The sequence below is a fragment of the Lemur catta genome, chromosome 1, assembly GCF_020740605.2.
Source record: "Lemur catta isolate mLemCat1 chromosome 1, mLemCat1.pri, whole genome shotgun sequence".
Classification (NCBI taxonomy): domain Eukaryota; kingdom Metazoa; phylum Chordata; class Mammalia; order Primates; family Lemuridae; genus Lemur; species Lemur catta.
In genome coordinates, this window is record NC_059128.1 from 77,705,433 (window position 1) to 77,726,202 (window position 20,770).

General features: G+C 39.4%; 1 protein-coding gene across 6 annotated transcripts in view; it reads right to left on the reverse strand.

Moving 5' to 3' along the window:
- The window catches only part of TP53BP1 (tumor protein p53 binding protein 1), a 92,860-nt gene that overhangs the window by 64,210 nt on the left and 7,880 nt on the right, over positions 1–20,770 (reverse strand). For all 6 annotated transcript variants that reach the window (XM_045539950.1, XM_045539943.1, XM_045539962.1 and 3 more), the window contains exons 3-6: positions 8,153–8,341; positions 7,383–7,567; positions 7,079–7,172; positions 6,742–6,826 (exon numbers count right to left, since the gene is read on the reverse strand). In XM_045539950.1, coding sequence (XP_045395906.1) covers positions 6,742–6,826; positions 7,079–7,172; positions 7,383–7,567; positions 8,153–8,159 — 371 coding nt within the window. In that variant the 5' untranslated portion in view covers positions 8,160–8,341. The remainder of the gene's footprint in view (positions 1–6,741; positions 6,827–7,078; positions 7,173–7,382; positions 7,568–8,152; positions 8,342–20,770) is intronic.

The following is a 20,770-nucleotide window of genomic DNA, read 5'->3' on the forward strand; positions in this document are numbered from 1 at the left end:
ATGTTTACAAAAATTAGCCTCTGGGTGGCAGGATTACAGATGCCATTTTTGCTTCCTTGCAGCTTTCTACACATTAACATCTCATAAAAAGGGCATTAAGTATACCTTTAATAAACATAAAAGAGGTGAAAACATAAATTTGCAAAGTTGGGAACCGCAACTCAAGAAAGAGAAAAAGGACTAAGTAAAGACCTTTCACAGAAACTAAATTATCTACATAACTGGGAGGACCAGATACATCCTTGGGAAACACAGGGAAAGTAAGTTCAAGAGCAAATGGACAAAAGGTAGAAGAGAAACAATGAAGGACAGCACAAAACCACACACTTTGGATCCTTCCCAGTCTCTTTTGATGGTTCTTCCTCATGTCCCTGACCTCTAAATGCTAGTGGACTCAGTGAGTCCTTGGACCTCTTCTCCAGCTATATTAACCCCCTTAATGATCTTATCCAGACTTATGATTTTGAATACTATACATATGCTTATGAGTTTGCTAATTTTTTTAATAAGAAACAGGTATGATTCTATCACCTAAGCTGGAGTGCAGTGGCCTGATCACAACTCACTGCAGCCACAAACTCCTGGTCTCAGGGGATACTCCCGCCCCAGCCTCCCAAGTAGCTAGGACTACACAGGAGCCTGTCACCATGCCCAACTAATTTTTTTTTAGCTTATTTTTTGTAGAGATAGGGGTCTCACTATGTTACCTAGACTGGTCTCGAACTCCTGGCCTCAGGCAATCCTCCCAGCTTGGCCTCCCAGAGTGCTGGGATTACAAGGATGAGCTACCTCGCCCAGCGTGAGTCTGTAATTTAAATCTCCAGCCTAGACCTTTCCCCTGAGCTCTAGACTTGCTCATCCAACTGCCTCCTCAACATGTCCAACTGGCTATTAAAGAGGTAGCTCAATTTTAAAATGTCTAAAACTGAAATTCTCCTCCTGTAGTCGTCTCCTTGTTAACTAACAATTACTCCATTCATCTAATTGTTCAAATAAAAAACCTGGAATCAGCCAGGCACAGTGGCACATGCCTGTGGGCTACTCGGAAGCTGACACAGGAGGATCACTTGAGGCCAGAAGTTTTAGGCTACAGTGCCCCCTGCTATGATCACACCTGTGAGTAGCCACTGAATTCCAGCCTGGGCAACAAAGTGAGACCTCTATGGCTTAAAAAACAAAAAAATGCCACCTACAATCATTATTTCCTCCTTGTTGCCTCTCTTACTCCACATATGATCTATCTTTGAATCCTGTTTTCAAATACTCAAAATCTCACCACTCCTCATCCACTTCAACCCTGGTCCTGCCACTGTCACATTTTGCTAAATTCTTTCCAAAGTCTCCTAATTGGTCTTCCTGCCTCTAACTTTGTTTTCCCTTCAGTCTGTTTTTGATCCAGCAGCCTGAGTGAGCCTATTAAAAATCTAAATCAGATCATGTCATTCCTCTGTTCAAAACCCTTAAATAAATGCCTTCCTATCTAAGAGTAAAAGCCAAATTTCTCACAATGACCCATAAAGCCTTATATAATCTGGTTCTTTTTACCTCTCTGACCTCTCTAAACACTTCTCTCAGTCATTCTACTATAGACACGCTCACCTCCTTGCTATTTCTCAAATATTCCAGGCACACTCACAGGTGGCTCAGGGCCTTTGCACTTGCCATTCTCTATGCATGGATTGCACTCATCCCAGGTAATAGCAGAGACATTCACTCCCTTTAGATTTTTAATCAAATGACACATCAGTGAAGCACTCCCCAGCCACCCTATAAACTTGCAACTCCTCTGATGCTTCCTCTTCCCTTCCCTGCTTTATTTTCACTTCAGCCCTTATGAGTATCTAACATACTACATATTTTATTTATTTATCATGTATTACTGTATCCCATACAAGAATGTAAGCTACATTAAGGTCTAGAATTTTTATTTCTCCTGATCACTTTGTATCCCCAAGCCCAAGAGTGCTTGGCTCATAGGAAATACTTAAAAAATATTTGTAGAATGATTAGGTGAATCAAAAGAGACTTAAAATAAATCAAATTATAGGCAAAAAACAGTATTGATATTATACTTTTCTCTACTGTCTAAAGCTGATGGAAAAGGAAAACAAAGGTTTAAATATATTATTTAGAGATCTAAAAGTAGCCAGTAGAAGAACTGAAATCATTGTCAAAAACTGGGGTCAGGTACAATAGCTCATGCCTGTAATCCCAGCACTTTGGGAGGCCAAGGCGGGAAGACTGCTTGAGGTCAGCAGTTCAAGACAAGCCTGAGCAAGAGTGAGATCCCATCTCTACAAAGATAGAAAACTTAGCCAGGTGTGGAGGCATACATCTTAGTCCCAGCTACTCAGAAGGCTGAAGCAGGAGGATCGCTTGAGCTCAGGAGTTTGAGGTTGCAGTGAGCTATGATGATGCCACTGCATTCCAGCTCAGGTGACAGAGCAAGACCCTGTCTCAAAAAAAAAAAAATTGGGGACAGTGCTGGTCTGAGTTAAATCCCCACCCTTCATTATCAGAACTCAATTGTATTAACCTGATAAAACAAGAAATGACAGTAGGATAGTATTGCTTTACATATAAAACACATTTATAGTTTTACAATAGTATTAGAGCTAGGAAGACAACCTCCCAAAGAAAAAACCACAAACACTTAAAGAAGATTGCCTTTGTGAAAGGGGACCAAGAGTGAGGAAGGACTCTTTGCTTTTCATCCTTTTAAAAATAAACTACGTATTTATATAATTCTGTTAAAAATATTTAATAGATCCCATCAAAATTGAAAACTTATGAAAACCCTATGAAGAGGATGAAAGACTATCTATAGAGTATAAGAAAATATTTGCAAACCACATATTCTGCAAAGGCCTAGTATCCAGAATATATAAAGAACTTTCAAAATACAATAGGAAAAAGGAAATTCAATTAGAAAATGGGCAAAAGACGTGAATAGACATTTCCCTGAAGAGGATGACAGATAGCCAATAAGCACATGAAAAGATGCTCAACATCATTAGCCATTAGGGAAATGAAAATTAAAACCACAATGAGCTATCACTTCACACTTCTGAGAATGACTGAAATAAAAAAATAGTGAAAACACCAAATGCTGTTGATTAGGGAGAGAAACTAGATCATTCATACATTGCTGGTGGGACAGTAAAATGGCATAGCCACTCAAGAAAACAGTTTGGCAGTTTCCTTAAAAACCAAACATGCAACTATCATATAACCCAGCAACTGCATTTATCCCAGAGAAATGAAGACTTATGTTCACACAAAAACCTGTACACAAATGTCTATAGCACTTTATTCACAGTAGTCAAAAACCGGAAACAACCCGGATATCCTTCAACAGGTGAGTAGTTAAACAAACTGTGGTAGACACATACCATGGAATAATACTCAGCAATGAAAAGGAACAAACTATTGATAGACACAAAAACTTGGATGAGGCCGGGTGCAGTGGTTCACGCCTGTAATCCTAGCACTCTGGGAGGCTGAGATAGGATTGCTTGAGGTCAGGAGTTTGAGACCAGCCTGGACAACATAGTAAGACCCCATCTCTACAAAAAATACAAAAATTAGCTGGGCATGGTGACATGTGCCTGTAGTCCTAGCTACTTGGGAGGCTGAGGCAGGAGGATTGCTTTAGCCCAGGAATTTGAGATTGCAGTGAGCTATGATGATGCCACTGGACTCTAGCTGGGCTGACAGAGCAACACTCAGGTCTCAAAAAAAAAAAAAACTTGGATGGATCTCCCAAAAGTTATGCTATGCTGGTTGAAAAAAGCCAATCCCAAAAGGTTACATACTATATAATCCCATTTATATGACATTTTGAAATGACAAAATTTTACAAATAGAGAATGAATTAGTGGTTGCCACTAGGGGTTTAGAGGCGGAAGAGGGAAGTGGGAATAGCAATAAAAGAACAACAGGTATCCTATGGTGTTGGATCTGTTCAATATCTTGACTATAGTGGTGCATATACAAACCTACACAAGTTATAAAACTTAACACACACACACAAATAGAAGTAAAATGGGTCATCTGAATAAATACAGTGGATTTCATTAATGTCAATACCCTGGTTGTGGTAATTTACTATAACGCTGCAAAATGTTACCATTGGGAGAAACTGGGCAAAGCATACAAAGGATCTCTCTGTACATTTCTTATAACAGTATGTGGGCCTAGCACGGTGGGAGGATTGCTCAAGGTCAGGAGTTCGAGACCAGCCTGAGCAAGAGCGAGACCCCGTCTCTACTAAAAATAGAAATAAATTATCTGGACAACTAAAAATATATATAGAAAAAATTAGCCGGGCGTAGTGGCGCATGCCTGTAGTCCCAGCTACTCGAGAGGCTGAGGCAGAAGGATTGCTTGAGCCCAGGAGTTTGAGGTTACTGTGAGCTAGGGTGACGCCACGGCACTCTAGCCCAGGCAACAGAGCGAGACTCTGTCTAAAAAAAAAAAAAAAAAAAAACAGTATGTGATTCTACAATTATCTCAATTTTAAAAATGCTTGATGGGGAAATAAAGGTATCTGTATTTCTTTAGTGTAATATCTTAGGACACTCCATGTTTAAGACTATCAGCTTACATCAATAGCACACTAGATAAGGCAGGAAGATTTTTTGGAATTTTATGACATAGAAAGTTTCACAGTTTTTTTCAAAATATAGACCTCAACAGATATATATATGAGTTTTCATTCTTTTGAAATCAACCCCAAATTCTTCCTACCCTTATCATCTTTGCACATGCAGTTCACTCTGTTTGGAAAACTCCTCCTTTCAAACTACACACTTCTCCCCAGTTCTTCAACTATGTCTAGCAAATTCATATTTATCATGTAGATTGCATTCCTCAAAGAGGCATTCCCTTATCCCCTGGATTAGATTATGTATTTTTTTTCCTTTTTACAATAATCACAATTATAATTGAATATCTATTGATATAATGACTTAACATCTGTCTCCCCCTCTATTAAATAATAAACTCCACAATGGCAAAGCCCCTTTTTAAAGCATATGCCACTTATTGAACATAAGCATTCAATTTTTTTTTTTTTTAAGAGAATGAGCAACACATTGATGCAAAAAAGGAAAAGAAGGAGCATGGAACTTCTCAGATAGCATTGCTTCATTCACAATGAGGGATACGCATACTTCCTGTCCTCACTAGTTCAAACCAGGATGTTGAGCCACAAAAATATAGATAAACCTGACACATGTTCCTAAATAGGTACCATAAACTGATATGCCCACAAAAAGCAAAGCAAGATAACACAGATGAGTGAAGCAGCTGAGTGTAAGAACAAAAGCCATAAGCACTGTGACAAATGACAAAGGAACACCTGGCTTCAGTGTCCAAGTACAATAGTGAGATGTGGTGACTATGGCAAACCATAGAACTCATGCCCCATCTAAGCAAAGGTTGCCTCCTACTCACAGCTCCAGCCAACTGTTGCCAGTAGGGACTAGTAATGACAGAAGCAGGAAATCTAGGTCTTATGAGAAATTTCCCCATTTTTAAATTGTCAATTAATTCAAACATGTTTACCACTTATGTAGGCCAAATAAAACCCCTCTGCAGGACAAAATAAGCCCATCAGTTTGAAGATTGTTCTGAAGCATTCATTTTGTTGACTTGGGAGAAAAAAATTGATGTGCAAACAGACTGTAAAAAAAAAAAAACCATTTATTTTTAAGATAAAACAATAGTCTTCAACCATCTCAAGCCAACATCCTCCTCTTTGACTATCTCCCCTTTCTACCCTCATACCCAGAGACTCCTGAAGTTGTCTACATTCTCCTTTGACCTTAGGAGAACTGGGGCAGAAGACTGAGAAGCACTGACTAGTTAAAAGGAACTCAGGAGGCTGAAGCAGGACTGTTTAAGGCCAAGAGTTCAAGGCTGCAGTGTGCTATGACCATGCCTGTAAATAGCCACTGCACTCCAGCCTGAGCAATACAGTGAAACCCTGTCTCTTAAAAATTTTTTTTTATTTAAAAAATAAAATTAACAAAATAAAACTAAATAAATAAAAAAGAAAGCAGAGGCATTCAAGTCAGAAGGACCATGTTCAAAGCCCAGCTCTGTCACTTATTAGCAATGTATTCTAGAGCAAGTTATTTAATTTCTTTGCCTATCAGTTTCCCCCTCTATATAATGGAAGTAATATATTAATAATGTCTTCATTGTGTAGCTGCTTTATGGATAGAATTAAATGATATTATAATATATGTGAAACATCCAATATAGGGCTTACCACAGAGGATGAACTCAAAAAATGGACACCGTAAAGATACACATAAGACATGGTAAAAGTTGAATATTGTTTAGGGTATGAATTAAACATTCTGGATCTATCTGGTGAGGTGCTTTGGTTGGCAGGTGGAAAACATGCCTAATAGTTTTGATAATACTCCTAAATATTTTTGATGATTATATTTTCTACTAAGAAGTCATATCTATACTAAGAATGAAGAATGCTTATTTTGTCTCATATGCACAAGATAGATGATTTGAATAATATAGGTATAAAAAATATTATCTTCACAAAAGAGATTCCAACTATCAGTACTAATACAGTAACATCTAATACAATCCTCAAGTCCCACTTCCTAATCCACACACAAAAAAGATTAATCTCTTTATCCTGTAGGCAACAGGTAGAGATGAGAGAATTGATCTGTTAATAAATTTAAATAAATGCTTTCAAATGTCATATACCTGCTTGTCCTGTTTGGCTGAGGTAACTGTTCAATGACCTGACTGATGGAACCACATGTGTCCAAATGAGAAGAATCCATACAGTCTGAAAACAGTAATTGGATATTAGTACAAAAGGCACTTTAATACCAAACTTTAATATAAAATCAGGATTACAAACAATACCAATCTAATCAGCAACATCAGAACATTAGTTTTTGAGTGCCTACTATGCACCAGGTACCACACTAGGCTTTCTTACATACACTGACCACAAACACGTAAAGTTTAAATCCACCCAGCTCCAACAAGAGCACCCAAAAAACGCAAAGCAGACTAATGGCTTTAAACACCTCACCTGCAGCCTTATTTTCTTTCAAACGTTCACTGAACCCACTATTACCGTCTCCTTGTTCTTCTCCAGCTGTTTGTTCAGGATTGGACACAACATCCTGGAAAACACACATATATAATATCCCCACTGTATATGAAATAGTCTAAAATTAGATATACTATTTGTGAACATGTTGATTTCATTTTTCCAACCAACTTTATCAAAAAGATAGTGATCTTTTTACACACTTATGTTTGCTGGTTGGTCTAGGTTAGGAAAAAAAAACCTGCTCAATCATTTTCAAACAAGATATCACTCAATCACTCACCAACACAGGGTTCTCTTTGTGCGTCTGTAGGTTAGGAAGGTGTCGAGACAGCACACCAAAGTGAGAACCAGAATTATCTTCAAGAACCTGGCTTTCAGGCTGAGAATCTTCAATTATCAGGCAAGGAGTATCTTGCTGAGAGAAATCTGAATCCAACTGACTTCCTGTAGGGTCCATCTGCTCCCCTGGAATGGAATAACAAAAGACCAGTTCTGTGTAACCTACAACTAGCCTTTCTCATGCAGTCTGAGCCTAAATAATGGGGCGGAAGTACAAGAGCTGGGAAAAGGGACCAGTCCATGACTCCTCCAATTACATTATATTTACAATCGCTGCGAGCACTTTCCTATAATGCCTCCCAAGCCCTCGACTCCTCGTTATTTACAAGAAGCCTACCTATCCCTCCCTCCCTCTTCTTTTTCATCACCTTCCCGCAGACACCCTTTCCCCTCCTTCCTAACCTCTTCTCTCCCCGCCCTTTTTTCCATCCCCCCACAACTCTCCCTACGTCCTTCTTGCGCCTCTACCCCCCTTACTAAAGGCTGCTTTGTAATTTCTGTTCTCCAGAACCCCCACAGCCCTTCACGCTTCCTCACGACCACCCAGCCTTCTTAGCTACTGCTTCCCCACCCCCTCCTCAGGGCCCTCCAACCCCTTCCCCGTCACCGCCGCCATGCTTGCCACCCCGCCCCCTCCGGTCAGCCATCCCTTCAGACACGAAACCCAGGCCTTCAGAACGGGCTGCGCCCCCATTTCTCTCCAAACGGTACCAGGCATCCCCGCGGGAGGTCCCTCGCGCTTGAGCTAGAGGTCTCTGCACGCCACCCAAGTCCCTCCAGCTCGATCCCAGGTCGCCGCTGTGGCCACCGCCGCCGCGGGCCGCGAACTCCCCCTTTTCCCGTCTCGTCACGCAGTACCGGATCGCCCATTCGCTGCTGCTGCCCGCCACTCAAGAAATCCTGTGGACGATAGGTGGCTGAGGCTGAGTGCCCCGCCCCCCGCAAGAAAAAGGAACACGGCGGCGCGTTTCCATGGCAGCATGGACGTTGCAGGCCCTCCCCCTACTAGAGCCAGAGAATGACAGTATCCTTGAACCGAAGGGACCTTGAGAGGGCGTGAAATATATTCCTCTGCCTCCAGGACGACTGTATTTACCACTACTCAAGACATTTGAGAACCTCTACCTGCTTTCTGTCATTTATGCTTTATGTCGTTTATGTCGTTGAGGCCCCTTCCCTCACCCTCTTCCATGGAAAAAGAGTTTCCCAGCTTTCTAATAAAAGGCAAAGAAGAAGAGAATTGAGGATGGCTAGTACTTCAGAGTTGGTGAAATGGAAGAGACGACTCTTTCTTCTCTGATACAGGGTTAACCTGTGTCTATCAGAATCCCTTTTGTGGGCCTCTACCTGAATTCAAGGGTCGGACATTACATCTCTGACAGTTTTTGTTTTGTTTTGTTTTGTTTTGTTTTTTACATTGTTTGAGGGCTCCAGTAAGCCTTATTTCTTCCCATTTCCCTTTCCAGCCTGGGACGTATTTCAAGCTTCACATTTGTTTATCGTTGCCGTATCTTTTAATGGGATTGCAGCCTACGGAGACTACAGCCCCAGACATGTTTTGCACCTCCCATTGAGAATTAAGCACCGTGATTCCCAAACTCTATGATGAAGAAAACATCTGCGACCCCTTCTAACTAGATGACCTCAAAGATCCCTCCAAGCCCCGAGATTCTATTATCCTAATTACAGTGTCAGGGCTTATAGAGGACGTGGCAGCAACGATGACTATTAATGAAGTAGGCCCCATGAGGCAAACTTGTTTGTTTTGTTTTCTTTTGTTTTGTTTTAATTTAAATGGCAGTTGGATCTGGGATAGAATTCTAGCCAGAGCAGCTGTCAATAAAGAAAGCACCTAGCATAATGCCAAGCATACACATAGCGGGCATTTAATAGGAGGTACTTTTTGCTATCTCAGGCCCAGATTTATTTAGGCACAGCCCAATCCAGCACTTGATATAGGCAAAGATGAAGAGGAGCTTTCTACCAATCTTCTCCCTGCTGCTATAAATTACCGTGATCGTATTTTCCAAACCAAAATCAAAGCAAGTTGTCTATGTTACTTAAAAGAACACAAGGACTAACTCTTTGAAATGAAACAGTCCTGAAAAATCTAGAGTCTATTATTGCTATAACTAGAATATTAGGGTCCTCAGAATGTTTTACTAGTGGAACTAAAATGAAATGACCACACAGAGACACATCACACTTCTTAATCTTAAAATCATTTGTAATTGACTCCTTTCATTCTCCACTCCTAATGCTGAAGAAGACCAATGACCAAATAAATCTTAGGGTTTTTTTGTTTGTTTGTTTGTTTGTTTGTTTTGAGACAGAGTCTCACTCTGTTATCCAGGCTAGAGTGCCACAGGGTCAGCCTAGCTCACAGCAACCTCAAACTCCTGGGCTCAAGCAATCCTCCTGCCTCAGCCTCCTGAGTTCCCAAATGGCTGGCACTACAGGTGGACGCCACCATGAGTGGCTAACTTTTTCTGTTTTTAGTCGCCCAGCTAATTCTTTCTATTTTTTAGTAGAGACAGGGTCTTGCTCTTGCTCAGGCTGGTCTTAAACTCCTGACCTCAAGCAATCCTCCCACCTCCCAGAGTGCTAGGATTACAGGTGTGAGCCATCATACCTGGCCTAATGACCAAATAAATATAACCCTAAAGGGACCAGGTCAGGGCAATATTAATCATAACAAGTGGACAAAATAAGTTCATCTGCTCAATTTGGGAGGGTACAAACAACCAGGTCTCATTATGGCAAATAGTGATCTTGATTCTCATAAAAGTCCCCCAAAATCACTTTCTTGTTGCTGTTCTTCTCCAGCCTGCTGTTGCATTTCTCCCTCCCCAAGCGAAACATAAACAGGTCTTTTGATCATTTGACAAACAACTATATGTGCTTGTCAAAACTCATAAAACTAAAAAGGGTAAATTAAATCTCAATAAACATGACTAAAAATAGACAAATAAATAAATGAGCTGAGCCATTCCCATTACTAAATAAAACAAGAGTCTTAAAAAAAACTGTGAAGAAAAACTGTGAAGTCCTTGTTAGGCAGGGTGGCAATTAAATTAATCATTAAATGATCCAGAAAGATCAGAAACTTATAGGCAGAATTGTTACCCACTGAGGCTGTGACTGATTGTAGCTAGATGAGCCAAAGGCCTTTATTGACTCTTACACTGCAAAGGACCATCAGCACATCAACCTATCTACGGGTACATCTTTATCTAAGTCACCGTAGAGAAAGAGAAATCTAATCTACCTCTAAAGTCCTCCCAGAGAAGAAAACTCCATCAGACCCTATGTTAACTTGCTTTAAAGTTTAACAAACCTCAATGTCAGAAATTTCTCTTCTAATCATCTATCCTGAATCCTTTATCCTAGAGCTTAAAGCCATTTTCTTTCATACTATCTTTAACTGGTATCTTTAAATCCTGGATAGATGTCATTAAGTTGGGATCATTCCATTTGGTTCTATAACCCCATAATAAATTTCAACCAACCAAACAACAAACAGAAATGCTACATGACTTAGTTTGTCAGTCTTTCTCTGACGGCTCCTCACAAATTTCTCTATGCAAAAGAACCTCAGCCAGTTTATTCTTCCCTTATGGGTATTATTCACCAACCTTTAAATTTGCTTCATGGTTTTTTGGAGCTTAGTGGCAGAAAACTCTACTGAGGAGAACCTGTTAAGTATTGAATTTAATGATAGGAAAACAATTATATATTCCTGTTAAGCTGTAATATTAAAGTATTACATGCTGATTTAGTTAATCTATAATTGATTCTGACCCCTCACCGGCCTTCTGTTGCACTTGGACCTATACAATTATGTCCATTCATATACCAATGATATAATTAATTAATAACAGGTATTACATTTTTACTATGTGGCAGGTACTAAGCTGTTTTACATTCATTATCTCACCTAATAGACTCATTACTCTATGAGAGTTACCGATAAGCAAACTAAGGTTTGGGGAGATGAAATATAATTTGCACAACCTCTCAGAGCTAATAAGAGAGGGTCAGAATTTGAACTCACTCTGTATAACTGCAGAGGTTTTATATATCCATGATTTAGGAGGAGCAGGGACAAACTGCAAAACAGTTGACGCAAAGCTTTTTGTGTTTTAAAATGTATTTTTATTTGAATGCTGAATATGGGTATCCCTAATGTTCTAATAATTCATAACAATTAAAATAATGTGAAGAAAACAGAGGAGAAACTGAAAAGTCATCAACTCCACAACCTTATGAAGGAGTTAACAAAGAGCTGATGATATGATTAAAATGTGAAAGCCAAATTGCTTAAGGAAGTCAATAATTGTCTGTGACACTATATTAACCTCCTAACTCTAGGTTGACATAGGTACCTGTAACTCCTGCAATAGAAGCAATCTCAACTGCTGTGTATCTTATCTCTACAGAACTTCCTCCTGCTAATTTTCTTAAGAACACTTTTTATGTTGAAAACATTTCAGAGCAACAAAGTTTCAAAAAGAGTATAATAAAAAATAATATAATCTCTCATAAACTCTTTTTTTTTTTTTTTTTTGAGACAGAGTCTCGCTTTGTTGCCCAGGCTAGAGTGAGTGCCCTGGCGTCAGCCTAGCTCACAGCAACCTCAAACTCCTGGGCTTAAGCGATCCTACTGCCTCAGCCTCCCGAGTAGCTGGGACTACAGGCATGCGCCACCATGCCCAGCTAATTTTTTCTATATATATTTTAGTTGGCCAGCTAATTTCTTTCTATTTTCAGTAGAGACGGGGGTCTCGCTCTTGCTCAGGCTGGTCTCGAACTCCTGACCTCGAGTTATCCAGCCGCCTCGGCCTCCCAGAGTGCTAGGATTACAGGCGTGAGCCACCGCACCCGGCCTCTCAGAAACTCTTCACCTAGATTCACACATTGTTAACATTTTACCACATTGCTCCTGATCATTATTTTTTTATTGTGGTAAAATATATGTTAAATAGTATAAAATTTACCATTTTAACCATTTTTAAGTGTACAGTTCACTGACATTAAGTACATTCACATTGTTGTGCAACCATCACCACCATCCATCTCCAGCACTTTTCTTCTGCCCAGACTGAGGCTCTGTAACTCATTAAACAATAACTCCCCATTCCTCCCTCCTCCCAGCCCCTGGCAACCACCATTCTACTTTCTGTCTCTGTAAATGTGCCTGCTCTAGGTACCTCATATAAATGAATTCAAACAATATTTGTCCTTTTTTCTCTGGCTTATTTCACTTAACATAGTGTTTTCAAGGTTCATCTGTGTTGTAGCATGTTGGTACCACTTTTGGTTTTTATTCTGTAGGACTGGCTTTTAGCATGTTAGAATTAGAAAGAAGGCTGAGGTGGAGGAGGAGAGCCAGGATCTCCAGAGTCATAGGATGAGAATTTTAAGGAGGAAGGAATTGGCAACAGCATCAAACACTACAGAGGTCAAAGACAATAAGGTAATTTGACAAGAAAATTTTAGAACTGGTCATTAAAAAACATTTTCAGAGTACTTTATGTCTGGAATTGTGCTAGATATTAGATTTATGGAGGTTGAAGCCAGATTGCAAAGGTAGAGAAGTAGAGGGGAGGGAAGCTGCTACTCAGATGTGGATATTTGAATACTTCTATAAGAAGAGGGAAGGAAGCCAGAAAAAGGGGAGATGGCAGCCTCCATCAGTATTCAAACAGGCAAGAATTCTGGAGTTTCTTCCCTCCCTCATCACAATTTTCTGTTTCTACATTTCTGTTTCCAAGGTAAGTGGCTCCTGGTAGTTGAGCTCTTTGGACTGAATATTTGAAAAGGAGGAAGGGTGAAAACTGCAGCTAATACTACAGTCAAAATTATGCTTGGTACTGTGTGTCTGAGAGACCCAACCTGATAAGAGAGCCCACACGTGATTGGCTGTCCAGAAAATGAAGACGCCTGAAAGGGGCAGCAGTGTGCTGAGCTGGCACAGTACTGCCAACGTGCCTCCAGAGCCTCATCTATGCGTGGGTGTGGCAGAATTGGGGGCTCTGGGAAAGTTCAGAAAGTGGGTTAAAATGAACAAGGGTGATAAAATGTGATATAGACATACAATGCAATATTATTTGTCCTTAAAAACAAAGGAAAATTCTGACACGTGCTACAACATGGATGGACCTTGAAAACACTATGTTAAGTGAAACAAGCCAGACACAGAAAAACAAATATTGTACAATTCCACTTATTTGCGGTACCTAGAACAGGCAAATTCATAGCAACAGAAAGTAGAATGGTGGTTGCCAGGGGCTGGGAGGAGGGAGGAATGGGGAGTTATTGTTTAGTGACTTACAGAGCTTTAGTGTAGGAAGATGAAAAGTTCTCGAGATGGGTGGTGGTGATGACTGCACAACAATGTGAATGTACTTAATGACACTGAACCATACACTTAACAATGGTTACAACAGCAAAGTTTATGTTATGTGGATTTTACTACAATAAAAAAGTTTTTCAATGAGACAAACCTAAACTTTAATATTTAAAGATGCATACCTAGATCATTAAAAAAATTTTAAATAATAAAATTGCAATAAGAGCTAGAATGAATGGTTAATTTCAGAGGGGACAGACAGGTTGTAGTTCATTAAGAGTCATGTCAGGTGCTTGGAAATGTTCTATTTTTTATTGCCAGGAGCATTACAGATTTACTATTTATAATTCATAAATCTGCACATTTTATTTGCTTTTGTGTTATATTTTACAATAAAAATAAATATCATTGATGCTAAAGCTCATAATATGGTGAAAAAGAGGGTATTTACATGGTCTCACAGTATCTGCCTAAAATGTACTGAGTTATTACAAAGAGAAAAGTAGCAAATTTGCAGTGAAGAAACCTGGTATTCATCAATTCAACCAAGTGATCTCAGTTCATTTCACCAGTAAGGGGACAAAATGCCATCAGGTGTCACTTGTTATGATGCATTTTAATTGTATTCCTGCCAAAAATGTATAACCTGAATCTGATTGTGAGGAAACATTAGGTAAACCCAAATTGATAGGTGCTCTACAATAAAGCCCATATTCTTCAAAGAGAGAGAAAGAGAGTGAGAAAGAGAAAGTCAAGGTCAAAAATGACAAAGACAGACTGAGGAAATGTTACAGACTTGAGAAGACTACAAAGACAAGACATTTAAATGCAACATGTGATCCAGAATTGAATCCTGGACAAGACCTTGGTTTTCCTTTCTATAAATCACTGTAATGGGAGCACTGTTATGTTTGAATAGTCTGTAGATTATATATTAGTATTGAATAAATGTTATTTTCCTGATCTTGATAGTTATACCGTGGTTATATATAAAAAGAAAAGAGAAAGAGACTGACACCAAATTATCCAAGTTTGGAGCTGGGCAGGCTTGGTACTAAGCAAAACTACAAGAAAAGTTAACCTGCACCCAACATAGGAATAGGATGAAGAAAAGAGAAGAAATATTCTTAGAACCTTTGGAAACTGTTAGGAATCAGAGCTAGGATGGTAGAAGGTGAGAAAAGTTCATCTTGCAGATTAAAACAAACAAACAAAAACAATAACAACAACAAAAACCCAGCTACTCCTAAACTCTTAAACCCCAGTGGGGAGAAGAGAGTTTTCATGTTCCAGGGCTGGGGCTGAGAAATCTAAAAAGAATATAAGAGAACACTTCAGAGGGCAAGGACACCACTGTGTCCTAGAAGCTGAGCTGTGAAATGTTTTTTTTTTTTTTTTTTTTTTTTTGAGACAGAGTCTCGCTTTGTTGCCCGGGCTAGAGTGAGTGCCCTGGTGTCAGCCTAGCTCACAGCAACCTCAAACTCCTGGGCTTAAGAGATCCTACTGCCTCAGCCTCCCGAGTAGCTGGGACTACAGGCATGCACCACCATGCCTGGCTAATTTTTTCTATATATATTTTTAGTTGGCCAGATAATTTCTTTCTATTTTTTTAGTAGAGACGGGGTCTGGCTCTTGCTCAGGCTTGGCTCTTGCTCAGGCTGGTCTCGAACTCCTGACCTCGAGTGATCTACCCACCTCGGCCTCCCAGAGTGCTAGGATTACAGGCGTGAGCCACCACGCCCGGCCCTGAGCTGTGAAATGTTTACTCATCCTCTGAGGTAAGCGTGTGTGTACATAAAGTAATGTCACGTGGTGCCCACAGTGCCTACTCTTGGATCCTACTCCCCACATCATTACTGCCCCTTCCCACTCTAGTCTGAGTCACCTGACCCATCTCCCTTCTATAGTATTTAAGGTAGGGTTGGGTCTCGAAGACTGATCTGGGCTGTACAGAGCTAGTGTGCTAACTAGAGGCAAGAATAACAGTAACATATCTTGGCCCAGTTCAGATATAAGCTCATCACATACAGTCTCATGAACCCAAAGCCAGAGCAATTCAGAAAACCCACACCTCTGACCAAAAATTTCTTCACAAATTCAAGTTCATTTGCTAATTTCAATTCACTTAAATGCAAGACACCATTTGGGTTCCATGGTGGTGGAGCAGTGTATAAACATGAGTAAGATCTAGTTCCTAGCTTCAAGGAACTTACATATACAAATAACTATAATACAAGTTACAATAAAAAATCTGTAGTTTTGAGAAAGAAATCAAAAGAAAGAATTTTAGTCGTATGGCTATAATGAATTGGTTGAGCACTTAGTATGTTCTAAGTTCTACTTAGTCTCATTCCTTTCTTGATCTCATCCAGTCTCATTGCTATAAATACAGTTTATATGCCAATGACTCCCAACTTATCTTCAGCCCATACTTCTCTCCCAAATCCCAAATTATATATCTAACTGGCTATTCAATATCTCCATTTGGATATCCAATTGACATCTCAAATTCAAAATGCTCAAAACTGAACTCATCTTTTCTACCAAACCTGCTCTAGCTGTAGCCTTCTCCATCTCAGCTGATGACAACTTCATCAAAAAGCTTGGAGACATTCTATTTTTCTTAATAGAAAAAAACTTTTTAAAACCTATGTTCTTATCCAGCTTTAACAATTATCAACACTCAATCTTATTTCTTTTTTTTTTTTTTTTTTTGGAGACAGAGTCTCACTTTGTTGCCCAGGCTAGAGTGAGTGCCATGGCGTCAGCCTTGCTCACAGCAACCTCAAACTCCTGGGCTCAAGCGATCCTCCTGCCTCAGCCTCCCGAGTAGCTGGGACTACACGCATGCGCCACCATGCCCGGCTAATTTTTTCTGTATATATTTTTAGTTGTCCAGATAATTTTTATTTCTACTTTTAGTAGAGACGGGGTCTCGCTCAGGCTGGTCTCGAACTCCTGACCTCGCGCGATCCACCCGCCTCGGCCTCCCAGCGTGCTAGGATTACAGGCATGAGCCACCGCGCCCAGCCTCAATCTTATTTCATGTATATTACCATCCACTTCCCCTCAACTGGTTATTTTTAAGCAAATCCCAGACATCATATAATGTTATCTATACATACTTATATGAGTATTTAAAATATAGACTCTTTAAAAATAAGAATATCATTAACATATCCACAGGAAATTAACAGTAATTTCTATTTATTTATTTATTTATTTATTTAGAGACAGAGCCTCACTCTGTTGCCCAGGCTAGAGTGCCCTGGCATCAGCCTAGCTCACAGCAGCCTCAAACTCCTGGGCTCAAGCCATCCTCCTGTCTCAGCCTCCCCAGAAGCTGGGACTACAGGTGTGCACCACCACATCAGGCCATTTTTTTCTATTTTTAGTAGAGATGAGGTCTCACTCTTGCTCAGACTGGTCTTGAACTCCTGACCTCAAGAGATCCTCCTGCCTTGGCCTCCCAGAGGGCTAGGATTACAGGTGTGAGCCACCACGCTCAGCCTCTGAAATCTCTTTTAATCTGTAAACTTTCCCCTTTATTTCCTGCAATATGTTTATTTGTTGATGAAACCAGATCATTTGCTCTGAAAAATTTATGAAATTATGGATTTTTCTGATTGTGTTCTTCTGGAGTCATTTCACATATTTCTTTGTCCCTTTTACTTCCTATAAGTGGGCAGTTAGATATAAAGCCTTGTTCAGATTCATGTTCTTTTTTTTTTTTTTTTTTTGGCAAGACTACTCCATAAATGGTAGAATATACTTCCTATAACGACTCATCAGGAGAAGACACAAAGGCTGGGCACAGTGGCTCATGCCTGTAATCCTAGCACTCTGGGGGTGGGAGAATGGCTTGAGGTCAGGAATTTGAGACCAGCCTAAGCAAGAGTGAGACTTTGTCTCTACTAAAAAATTAGCTGGGCAATTAAAAATAGAAAAACTTAGCTGGGCATGGTGGCACGTGCCTGTAATCCCATCAACTCGGGAGGCTGAGTCAAGAGGATCACTTGAGCCCAGGAGTTTGAGGTTGCTGTGAGCTAGGCTGACACCATGGCACTCAAGCCTTGGCAACAGAGTAAGACTCTGTCTCAAAAAAAAAAAAAAAAAAAAAAGGAGAAGACACAAAACATCTGGTTGAATGTATTTTTGTTTTGCGAAAATTGATTAATAGGTTCAAATGTTGACAACTTTTTACCTGATAGTTTATTTTTATTTATTTATTTATTCTTTTGAGATAGGGTCTTGCTTTGTCATTGAGGCTGGAGTGCAATATCGTCATCACAGCTCACTGCAACCTCCAACTCCTGGGCTCAAGTGATCCTCCTGCTCAGCCTCCCCAGTAGGTAGCACTACAGGCACACTCCACCACACCCAGCTATGCGTGGTAGTTTAGTAGTCATTGATAGTCATTGCCTAGATGCAGTATTTCACTAGGCACTGCCAAATGGCAATATTCTTATTTTAATGTACTATCTTCATTTTTTACCTGGAATTCTATAAAGAACTTTCTCCTCATCCAATATTTGATTATGGAAGGAAAGGCAATGATAAATGCTTAATTCTTTCTCTTTATTTACTAGTTTTCTAAAATGATGAGTTGGCTGTCTATCATATTCCAAAGATGACTGACATTTTTGTTTTTAGTATAATTATGAACTCATGGATTTTGTGTTTAAATATAAATATGTTACTGTTATTTGTTATTGTTCATTGTTATTGCAGGTACTGCAGTTATTATTCACTTTGAAATCCATATTGTGCTATCTCTGGATTTTGGGAGTCCTTTCAGGTTAGCTCCTAAGTCCTTTTGCAGGATTCCAGCAGTCTTTGATAGCTTCTTTTTTTTCTAATATAACAAGATGTTCCAGGTTCATCTTGTATATTTCCTGACCCAGACCCAGAATCAGATATTTCTCTAAAGAGTCCTGGTTCATTTTGGTAGAAAATGGTATTTAGACCACAATCTGGATGGTTTGAATGCTTACTGATTGCCAGTAGATTGGTCATTGTTCGGCAGTTTCCAATTAAATTTTAGGACTTCAGGGGTTTTACCCAACTTCTTTGATTTTATATTTGTATCTCTTTCTCTTATGATCAATATCTTGGTTCCTGATAACATTAATGTAATTTTTTATTATACTACATGTAATAGTTTCAGAAAAATATATCAGTATTTTTACTAATGAGATGACTAATAAAAACAGTTTAACATTTCTTTGCAGTTGATTTTTTTCCCTTAGGGTATATCCCACCAAAAATGTACAGTTAAGTCTAGGTGCGGTGGCTCACGCTTGTAATCCCAGCATTTTGGGAGGCCAAGGTAGAGGGATCATTTGAGTCCAGGAGTTTGAGAACAGCCTGAGCAACATAGCAAGACCGCATCTCTACAAAAAATAGAAAAATTAGCCAGGTATGGTGGCACACACTTCTAGTCCCAGCTACTCAGGAGGCTGAGGCATGAGGATCCCTTGAGCCCAGGAGTTTGACATTGCAGTGAGCTATGTGATGCCACTGTACTTTAGCCTGGGCAACAGAGTGAGATCCTGTCTCAAAACAAACAAACAAAAAAATGTACAGTTAAATTATTGTATTTTAAAGTCATTTGAAATAATAATTCTACCAATTTAATACACAGGCTAGTTTCATTTTGTTTTTGATTTTTAATGTCTAATTTATCTTGATTTTTAAAATTGAGATAAAATTTATAATTTGTATAATTTGATGAGCTTTGATACACCCATACAATGAAACCTATATATCAATCAATATACAGAACATTTCATCACACCAGAGTTTTTTCATGGTAGACGCTAGTCAATACCCATTCCCCAAGGCAATTATATTGTAACTTCTATCACCATGGATTATATATGCCTGTTGTACAATTTTATATAAATGGAATTGCACAATATGTAGTCTTTTGCATCCAGCTTGTTTTGCTCAACATAACATTTTGCATGTTGTTGCATGCATCAGTTCATTCTTTCTTATTGCTTAGTAGTATTCTATTGTATAAATGTACCACAATTTATCAATTCTTCTATTACTACTTATTTGGGGGGTTTTGGGCTACTATAAATAAAGCGGCTATAAACACTCATGAACAATTCTTTTTGTGACTATATGTTTTCATTTCTCTTGCTGGGTCATAGAATAGGTGCTTGTTTTCACTTTATAAGAAATTGCCAGTTTTCTAAAATGATTGTATAAGTTTATACTTCCACTAACAACATACGAGTTTCAGGTGCTCCACATTCTCATTCACATTTTGTACTGTTAGTGTGAAGTGGTATCTCATTGTGTTTTTTAGTGAACTTTATATATTATTTATGTACAGTAAAATAGGCTCATTTTAAGTGTAGAGTTTCATAAGTTCAACAAATGTGCATATGTATGTGTGTGTGTGTGTGTGTAGCTACCCAGAAAGTTCCCTTGTGCCCTTTTGCAATCAATTCCCAGCCCCAGACTACCACTTATTTGCTTCCTATCACTGTAGATTAGTTGTGTCCTTTCCAGAATTTCATATAAATTTATTCATGCAGTACATATTTGTGGCAACCATGAAAATGCACCACTGCTATCTTCTTTCAGAGAGCATAAATGACTGATGATCCCACATACTGCCCTTGTGGATCTACGACCACATTTGCATCAAGGCCATACTTCCTACAGGCTGATCCTAGCCAATGCCTGAGCACAGCAGGGCTACAAAGGCAGACCCGTCCCTGTGGGATACAAGATTTCTTCAACAGAGAGCCTCTGGTTTGATGACTCTTCATTGGTCTAGCCAAAACTTTCTTAAGACCATGCTGTAGGATAAGCCTCTTCCTTTTCAATCCTCCTTACTTCCCTCTCTCCTTTTACAGATGTCATATCTGCATCTTAGCCTGAAGGCTCTCCCTGCCTTCTCCTGATTCATCCGTGGGGGGAAATAAAAAAGAATGGCTGCATCTGTACAGAACATGATG